Source organism: Amblyraja radiata, chromosome 12, assembly GCF_010909765.2.
Source record: "Amblyraja radiata isolate CabotCenter1 chromosome 12, sAmbRad1.1.pri, whole genome shotgun sequence".
Classification (NCBI taxonomy): domain Eukaryota; kingdom Metazoa; phylum Chordata; class Chondrichthyes; order Rajiformes; family Rajidae; genus Amblyraja; species Amblyraja radiata.
This window is the reverse complement of record NC_045967.1, coordinates 10225187-10235058: the sequence shown is the minus strand read 5'-3', so window position 1 is coordinate 10235058 and position 9872 is coordinate 10225187. Positions and strand designations below refer to the sequence as shown.

Sequence of the window (9872 nt, the reverse complement as noted above, 5' to 3'; positions counted from 1 at the left end):
GTCCAGATGTCCTTACTTTGTGAAAAATGTATGAGGGTTTGCAGAAAGAGATAAGTCTGTAAATGCAAGGTTAGGATTGGTTATAGAGGGGGGGGGGGGGGTGTAAAAAGGTATTGTTAATTATGTTGCAGAGTGTTTGTGCTACTATTTGATGATTGGTTAAAGTGTGAAGCCTTGTTTAAATTGTTTGTACAACCTGGGAAAATAGACAATAGGTGCAGGAGTAGGCCATACCTTGAAATAACAGTTTTCTTGCCTGTTTACCGATAATTTATACTGTAATTTTTTTAATTGTACCTTAAAATAACACATTTTACTTGCTTGTCACTTCTTAATTTACAGAAAATTTGTGATGAACATACCTTAAAATGACACCAACTCCTTGCTAGTTTACACTTGTCATATTGAAAATATTTATTATTACACCTACACCTACTTGTAACATAACCTTGCTTGTTTACTCTAATTAGAGAGGTGTCCTTTACACAGAAATATTTTGATATTTTTTGATAATTATACATTTCCTTGCTTGTTTACCCTTAATTTATACAGTATTTTTTTTAAATTATACCTTACAATAGGGGCCTCCAAACTTTTCAGCATGAGGGCCATATTATATATTTAGCACATTTTTGCGGGCCGTAGAAAAAAAATAAGGAAATGTGAGTTTTATAACTTTAATGAACTCAAAAAAGAACTTAAGTAAAACAAATGTAAGAAATTCAAAACAAAACATGTAGCCATCAATCAAGGTTAGCTAACGAGAGAGAAGGTGAACAACTGGCAGTAGTTGTGCACATGGGCACAAACGACACTGGGAAGAAGAGGAAGGAGGTTCTGCAACGTGAGTTTAGAGAGTTAAGAAGAAGACTGAAAAGCAGGACTTCCAGGGTGGTTATCTCTGGATTGCTTCCAGTACATTGTGGGCAGAAACAGGGAGATAGGGGACCTGAATGGGTGGCTGGTGGGGCAGGGAGCAAGGATTTAGCTTTATAGACCACTGGGATCTCTTCTGGGGTTGGGGTGACATGTACTATAGGGACGGGTTACACTTTAACTGGAGGGGGACCAACGTTCTGGCAGGCAGGTTTGCTAGTGCTACACGTGTAGGTTTAAACTAAACAGTGTTGGGGGGGAGGGATTGACAACTTGAGAGTATAAAAATTGAGTTAAAGGGAAAGCGAGTACAGGAAAAGTTACAAAAGACTCCCAAAGTAATGGGAAGGGCAGTTCAAGAAGGAATAAGAGAGTACGGTCATGGCCAATAGTGACCGGTGTGAGAGGGAAGGTGAATAGAAAAGTCAAAGTGTTGTATATGAAAGCGCGAAGTATAAGAAAGATAGTGGAAATTGGCAAGTATGATGTTGTGGGAATTACAGAGACATGGCTGCAAGAGGACCTGGGCTGGGAACTGAATATTCAAGGGTATACGTCCTATTGAAAAGACAGACAGGTGGGCAGAGGGGATGGGGTCGCTCTGTTGGTGAGGAATGAAATGCAGTCCCTTGAGAGGGGTGACATAGAATCAGGGGATGTAGAGTCAGGATGGATAGAACTGAGGAATTGTAAGGGTAAAAAGACCCTGATGGGACATATCTACTGGCCACCAAACAGTAGCCTGGATATAGGGTGCAAGTTGAATCAAGAGTTAAAATTGGCATGTCGTAAAGGTAATACTACGATTGTTATGGGGGATTTCAACATGCAGGTAGACTGGGGAAAATCAGGTTGGTGCTGAACTCCAAGGAAGGGAGTTTGTCGAGTGCCTCCGTGATGGATTCTAAGGGCAGCTTGTACTGGAGCCTACCAGGGAGAAGGCAATTCTGGATTTTGTGTTGTGTAACGATCCGGATTAGATAAGGGAACGAGGTTAAGGAGCCATTAGGAGGTAGTGACCACAATATGATAAATTTTAATCTACAATTTGAGAGGGAGAAGGGTAAATCAGAGGTATCAGTATTACTGTTGAGCAAAGGGGACTATGGAGCCATGAGGGAGGAGCTGGCCAAAGTTGACTGGAAGTATACCCTAGCAGTGATGACAGTGGAACAACAATGGCAGGTATTTCTGAGAATAATACACAAGGTGCAGGATCAGTTCATTCCAAAGAGGAAGAAAGATTCCAAGGGGAGTAAGGGGTGACCGTGGCTGACAATAGAAGTCAGGGACAGTACAAAAATAAAAGAGAAGTACAACATAGCAAAGATGAGCGGGAAGCCAGAGGATTGGGTAACGTCTAAAGAGCAACAGAAGATAACTAAAAAGGCAATACGGGTAGAAAAGATGAGATAGGCTAGCCAAGAATATAAAGGAGGATAGTAAAAGCTTATTTAGGTACGAGAAGTGGAAAAAATTAGTTAAGACCAAAGTTGGACCCTTGAAGACTGAAAAGGGTGAATTTATTATGGGGAACAAGGAAATGGCAGATGAGTTGAACAGGTACTTTGGATCCGTCTTCACTAAGGAGGACACAAATAATGTCCCTGATGGTCAGAGGATCTGGGTTGACGGAGGAACTGAAGGAAATCCACATTAGGCAGGAAATGGTGTTGGGTAGACTGATGGGACTGAAGGCTGATAAATTTCCAGGGCCTGATTGTCTGCCTCCCAGGGTACTTAAGAAAGTGGCTCGAGATATCGTGGATGCATTTTCCAATGTTCTATAGATTCAGGATCAGTTCCTGTGGATTGGAGGGTAGCTAATGTTATCCCACTTTTTAAGAAAGGTGGGAGAGAGAAAATAGGGAATTATAGACCAGTTAGCCTGACATCGGTGGTGGGGAAGATGCTGGAGTCAATTATAAAAGATGAAATAGCGGCACATTTCGATAGCAGTAACAGGATTGGTCCGAGTCAGCATGGATTTACGATGGGGAAATCATGCTTGACTAATCTCCTGGAATGTTTTGAAGATGTAACTAGGAAAATGGACAAGGGGATGTAGTGTACCTGGACTTTCAGAAAACATACGATAAGGTCCCATATAGGAGATTAGTGGGCAAAATTAGGGCACATGGTATTGGGGGTAGAGTGCTGACATCGATAGAAAATTGGTTGGCAGACAGGAAACAAAGAGTAGGGATTAACGGGTCCCTTTCAGAATGGCAGGTAGCGACTAGTGCGGTACCGCACGGCTCGGTGCTGGGACCGCAACTATTTACAATATATATTAATGATTTAGATGAAGGGATTACAAGGCAGATTATTATCTAAATTATGTCAAGTTGGGAAAAGGGGAAGTACAATGGGATTTGGGGGTCCTTGTTCATCAGTCAATGAAAGTAAGCATGCAGATACAGCAGGCAATGATGAAAGCAAATGGCATGCTGGCCTTCATAACCAGAGGAATTGAGTATAAGAGCAAAGAGGTCCTTCTGCAGCTGTACAAGGCCCTAGTGAGACCACACCTGGTGTATTATGTGCAGTTTAGGTCTCCAAATTTGAGGAAGGACATTCTTGCTATTGAGGGAGTGCAGCATAGGTTTACAAAGTTAATTTCCGGGAGGGCGGGACTGTCATAAGTTGAAAGAATGGAGGGACTGGGCTTGTATACTCTGGAATTTAGAAGTATTGAAACATAAGATTATTAAGGGATTGGACAAGCTAGGAGCAAGAAACATGTTCCTGATGTTGGGGGGCCACAGTTTAAGAATAAGGGGTAGGACGGAGATGAGGAAAAGCTTTTTCACCCAGAAAGTTGTGAATCTGTGGAATTCTCTGCCTCAGAAGGCAGTGGAGGCCGATTCTCCGGATGCTTTCAAGAGAGAGTTAGATAGAGTTCTTAAAGATAGCCGAGTCAAGGGATATGGGGAGAAGGCAGGAACGGGGAACTGATTGTGGATCACAGTGAATGGCGGTGCTTGCTCGAAGAGCCGAATGGCCTACTCCTGCACCTATTGTCTAATACTAACAAAAATAAATTGCAGATTACAACTGTGTTCAAAAAGTGTTTTAACTTCAGTACAATAACTCAAATACTCAAGTTTGATGTCCACAAGTTTACTTCAGCATCAATTGCATTCCATGATATTTCCCACAGGTGCTGCACCATGAATAGAGCAGCAATCTTTGCATTGTTTTTTAACTTACATCAAGCAGTTTGTACTTTGCATTTGAAATGAAAATGATGATCAGTACAGCAATGTGTATTTTAAAACATAGTTCCTGGGATTATAACAAGCTTTTATAAAATGACTAAAGATAATATACAAGTTTGTCATGAAAGAAAGAGTGCAGAGCTATCTGCCAATCAGAACCACACCATTGCTGGTATTCCAGCTGAATTTCAGCTAATGAATGGATATTTCAGGCAATTCCCTTTCCCTTACAGAAAGCCAAAACCAAGTACTATGTGATCTAAAATGGAATAGCAAACCTTATAACACCGCCAGCTAGCTCAACAATGGCACGGCTTTATACAATCTACTGTCACGGTAAATCAGTACTTAAGCAAGAACCCCTATGATTTACAAACAGCAAATGCATTTAATTCAGTTTTCTGCTAATTGAAAATATAATAGAACAGAAATGTCTAAAATAGTGTACTGACCCTGAGCTAGCAATTACAAGTAGTTAAAATTTTGATATAAAAATATAATTAACATTACAATGAAAACTGAAATGCATACAGGACAAATATTGCATTCAAACTTTATTATTAGAAATGCATTCCAGTATGATGATGCTCCCGACTCGAATGCAGGAAGCTGCACGGGCGTTAGCAATCCGCCACAGGGACAGAGTTACCGCATCAGCAACTTCAAACATTAACTCCCAGAAACTAAACCCAGATTGCTCAAACATCAAGCAATGTTAACACTGGATTTTGTTCTGGTGTCTGCACTACACTTTCTCTTTTTGATCTTTAAACAAATTAGAGAGCTGTGGAACATGTCCCCTGATGGAAGGGCTCAACGATCACAGTTCTAATTACTGTGCAACTGTTTATAACTAGACTACCTACCTAAAATTAAACCAGGCATATATCAGATATTAGCGTGACTACATAACAGATACATTTGTGCATCAAAAGGTGCATCATTATCCCGTCAATTCAAGATAAATAAGTTTGCTTCTGTACAGATATTCACGATATTATATAAGGAAAGTTGGCTTGGATTTGCTTGCACGCAACCTGTTTCTTTAAATAGGCCAATTGCAAATTTTATTAAAAATGCTTAAAAAATTTAGCAAGTAATGTATTTACCTTGGAGTCCACATAATGATGGTGTGGGTGGCATGTTTTCACTCGTGGATTATGATTAAGTAGATACATAGGTGACAACGGCAATCTCAATACATTTGAAGCAACAACTATACATCATTGATGAGACGTTAAGAAAAGTTTGCAATTTAATGTGAAGTCATCAGCTGGTATAATTGAAAATAGTTTTTTTTTTAAAGCCATTTGTGAAGACTCTTTTGCATCTTGGGTGATTATCTTAAGCTCAGATGTAAGGCTATAATAAGGCAGCTAAGTAGAATTAGCTGTGAGAGGTTGCTACGGCAAGCAGAGTTACTAGGTTTAATTATCTTGGGCTCCAAGGGAGCAAGGAGCAGAGGAGAATCAGTGATGGTGAACGTGAACTCCAGGTGGCAGTCAAGTCCAATACAGCCACTGCCACTTTCTCCACCGCTGCCTTCATCACCTAAAAGTCAAAATAGAATTAAAATTTAATTTCTTTGACAATGCCATATGAATGTTGAGTAGTAAAAATCACCAAAATTTAAAACATGGAACTAGGAGACACTGGCAAAATAGATACAAAGACTTACCGACAGAAAACAAAGAGTTACAATAAAGTACTGGTGTTTGGACTAAAGGAGCAAGAAGTGATATTCTCCAGAGGTCAGTACTGTACTTTTAGATTTATATTAGTGACTTGGATACAGATAATCTTCAGACAAACTGAAGTTTGGAGTTGTAAACAGTGAGGGGGGCACCGTCAGTGAGCTTAACATCTGTGGTCGGAAAGTTGCTAGAGAGTATTCTGAGGAATAAGATATACATGTACTTAGATGGACATGGGCTGATTAGGGATAGTCAACATGGTTTTGTATGTGGAAGGCCTGTCTCACAGGTCTGGTTAAGTTTATTGAAGACGTGAGCAAAAAGGTCAATGAGGGTCAAGCTGTAGATGTTGTGAACATGGATTTCACTGAGGCATTCGACAAGGATCTACATGGTAGGCTGCTCTGGAAGGTTAGATCCCATGGGATTCAATGAAAGATAGCTGAGGAGATAGAAAATTGGCTTTGTGGAAGGAAGCAGAGAGTGATGGTGGAAGGCTGCTTCTCGACCTGGAGGCCTGTAACGTGGTGTGCCACAGTGCTGGGCCCATTGCTGTTTGTCATCTACATTAATGATTTGGATGGGAACGTACATGGCATGGTTAGCAAGTTTGGAGATGACACAAAAGTGGGTGGCATTGCGGATAGTGAAGATGGTTGTCAAAAATTGCAGCAGGATCTTGATCAGTTGGGCTGAGGAATGGTTGATGAAATGTAATACTGAGCAATGTGAGGTGTTCCATTTTGGGAGCACTAACATGAGCAGAACCTAAACTGGAATGTTGTAGAGCTAGGAGTATAGGTTCACAGTTCGTATTACAGGTACCTAGTGTGGCATTACAGGTACCTAGAGTGGTCAAAAAGGATACAAGGATACAAAGGACATTTATTATCACATACACCAATTGGTGTAGTGAAATTTGACTTGCCATTGTAGCACACGAATAAAGATAAGACACAACATTAAAGAATTTAACAATAAACATAAAAACATCCCCCCACAATGTTCCCACTGTGGGGGAAGGCAGCAAAGTCCAGTCCCGTCCCCTGTTCACCCATAGTCGGGCCTATTGTGGCCTCCGCAGTCGCCGCTACGGCAACCCGATGCTTTAGGCCCTCTTGCCCGGGAAGATGGAACTCCGGCGTCGGGTGAACACTGGAATGTCTGGAGCGGCCGCTTCCTCCCCGGAGACCGCGGCTCCCGAAGTCCTCAGGTCGCGCTGGTTGGAGCTCCGACTCTGGCTATATCGGATCCCAGGCTCCGCAGTGTTTAAAATCCAGCACCGCCCGCGGCTGGAAGCCCGCAGTCACAGCTCCTCGGTGTTGGAGTCGGCGGTCACAGCACTCCGAAATTTACCGCACGGTGACCCGGGTAGGGCATCGCCCGCTCCGAAGCTGGGGTTCCGGCCAATCCCGACAGGAAACGCCGCTCCAGCCCGATGGTAGGCCGCAAGGAGGGGGCGAAGAGGCAGTGTGCCAAAAAGACTTTGGCACATTGGCCATCATCAGTCATAGTATTGAGTATAGAAGTGGGGAGGTCATGGTGCAGTTGTAAGACATTGGTGAGGCCAAATTTATAGTATTACATGTTCAGTTTACGGCACCATGATATAGGAAAGATGTTGTCAAGCTGGAAAGCGTGCAGAGAAGATTTACCACGATGTTGCCAGGACTCGAGGGCCTGAGCAATGGGGAGAGGTTGAGCAGGCTAGGACTCTATTCATCAGAGCGCAGGAAGATGGGTTATGATCTTGTACAGGTGTACAAAATCATGAGGAATAGATCGAATAAATGCAGTCTCTTGCCCAGAGTAGGGGAATCAAGAACCCGAGGACATAGGTTAATGGAGAGGGGGGTAAAGATTTAATATAAACCTGAGGGGTAACTTTTTCACACAGAGGGTAGTGGGTGTATGGAACGAGCTGCCGGAGCTGGTAGGTGAGGCAGGTACTATCGCAACATTTCAGAAACATTTAGACAGGTACATGGATGGGGCAGGTTTAGAGGGTCCAAAAGCAGGCTAGTGGAACTAGTGTAGATGGGACATGTTGGCCGGTGTGGGCAAGTTGGGCAGAAGGTCCTGTTTCCACTCTGTAAGATTCTAGGATGCTATGGTGGGAAAAGATCACTGGAAGACTTGCGTAGGCTTGGGGGACAATCAGGATTTTCTAGACTTTAGTTTATTTATTTGTCAGGAGCAATGACGGAAATCGCTATCAAAATACGGAGGGGACCGGGGGACACAATTTCTTGGCAGCCGCGCGCGCATGCGCACACACGCGAGGTTTCGGAGGCTTCATCCGTGGGCCCTGTGAACTGTAATTTCAGCTCAATCCAGCGCTAAATGCAGCTCAATTCTGCCTGTCTCGCCGGATTAACCCACAGCCCTGCCTGGACTGACGGAATACCAATCCGGAGCCGTGGAGCTAGCGCTGCTTCTCCGCACTGGTTGTAAGCCTGGGCCATATTTCCCTTAAGTCCAAGCAGGGCCGTAGGTTAACCTGGCGGACCAGGCAGAGTTGAGCTGGGTTTAGCGCTGCTTCTCTGCGCTGGCTGTGGGCCTGGGGGCACCACGCCCGTCCGACTCCTGATGTCTCTGGCAACCCCCGGGCGTTGGGGGGGGGGGGGGGGGGCACTCGGATGGTCCAGTGGTGGTTCGGCAGCGATTGCAGCGCCGGAGAGCCGGACGGGATCGAGCCTGGCTGCGGATGAGGCGCAGGTCTGTGTCTAGGGCTGCCGTTGTGACCCTATGGCCTGGGCACGTCTCCCTCCTCCAATCACCGCGCTCTATATTCAGTCCAAATCACCAAACTGAGGCCGTGAGTATGCTGGAATTTCTCTCGAGCATGAAGGAGAGTTACAGTGACCTCCTAGGACCACGTGTTGAACATGCTGCGAGTTTGTGGCGAGCACATAGTGGGATGGGCCCTTTAAGCTGGAAAGAGGATGTACAGGAATGTTGCTAGGACTTGAGTACTTGGGCTACAGGGAAAGGGTGGGCAGGCTAGGACATTATTTCTTGGATCACAGGAGGCTGAGGGTGATCTTATATCAGTGTATACATTATAAGAGGATAGATGGGGTGAATGGACAGTTTTCTCCAGGATAGGGGGAAGGCATAGCTTTAATGTGAGAGGGAAAACAAATAATAGGAGTCCGGTGGGCAAATTCTTCACACAGAGGGAGCAGAACTGTTCTGTGCTCACGGTGGTGGGTGTATGGAAGGAATTGCCAGTAGTTTAGGCAGGTACAATAACAAAATTTTAAAGACATTTGGATGGATATATGGAAAGGAGAGGTTTAGAGTGAAATGGGCCAAATGGGTCGGCATGGACCTGTTGGGCCAAAAAGCCTGTTTCCATGTTGTGTGACTCTTTGAACCCATGTGGAGTTTGAGGAGATTGGAGTGATTTTATTTTCATCCAGAGGGTGTTACAGTGTGGACAATACTGTACAAATTGGCGGTGCAGGAAGGTGCTCTCATAACATGAGAACCTGAATTACCAAGGTATAAAATCTCATGCACCAAGTGCTGGTCAATGGGATGAGTACAGGCGTGGACTTGATGGAATGAAAGCCTGTTTCTGTGCTGTGTGGCTCTTATGGCCATTGGTTTTTGACAATTCAATAATTATACAGTTACTTTATTGATAATAGCATGTTATTCCTGCATTACTGTTCTCAAGTCATAAAGATGCAACATACGCTCACTTGAAAGACCAAAAATACCCATTTGACTACTTTTTCACTTCCTGAACAATCGTTTGCCTATTTAAAGAACATTAACGCAAGCTGATGTTTTTCTTGGAAAAAGTTACTTACTTGCATCATGAAATGTTACATCATTTCCATGATAAGCATTCTTTATTTTATTGGTCATTATTTGCAGCACCATTATCTGCCTACGAATCACCATGTCTGGTTTGGTAATATCCACTTGAACAGCTGGGTTGTTGAGCTGGTTTGCAAGGCCATTGCCCGTCACTGCAAAATCGTACCTGGGAAAAACAATGAACAATTCCTTTCTATCATATTGAGAGCTGTCAGAATTTGAAAATAAAAGCTAGGTTACACAGAGGCCC

General features: G+C 43.5%; 1 protein-coding gene across 1 annotated transcript in view; it reads right to left on the bottom strand.

The window, feature by feature from the left end:
- Window positions 1-3983: 3983 nt before the first annotated feature.
- Window positions 3984-9872, bottom strand: part of LOC116978916 (glypican-4-like) — a 77177-nt gene continuing 71288 nt past the window's right edge. Inside the window, exons 8-9 of the mRNA XM_033030202.1 lie at window positions 9613-9788; window positions 3984-5648 (exon numbers count right to left, since the gene is read on the bottom strand). Of these exons, the coding sequence (XP_032886093.1) occupies window positions 5437-5648; window positions 9613-9788 (388 nt within the window). The 3' untranslated portion in view covers window positions 3984-5436. The remainder of the gene's footprint in view (window positions 5649-9612; window positions 9789-9872) is intronic.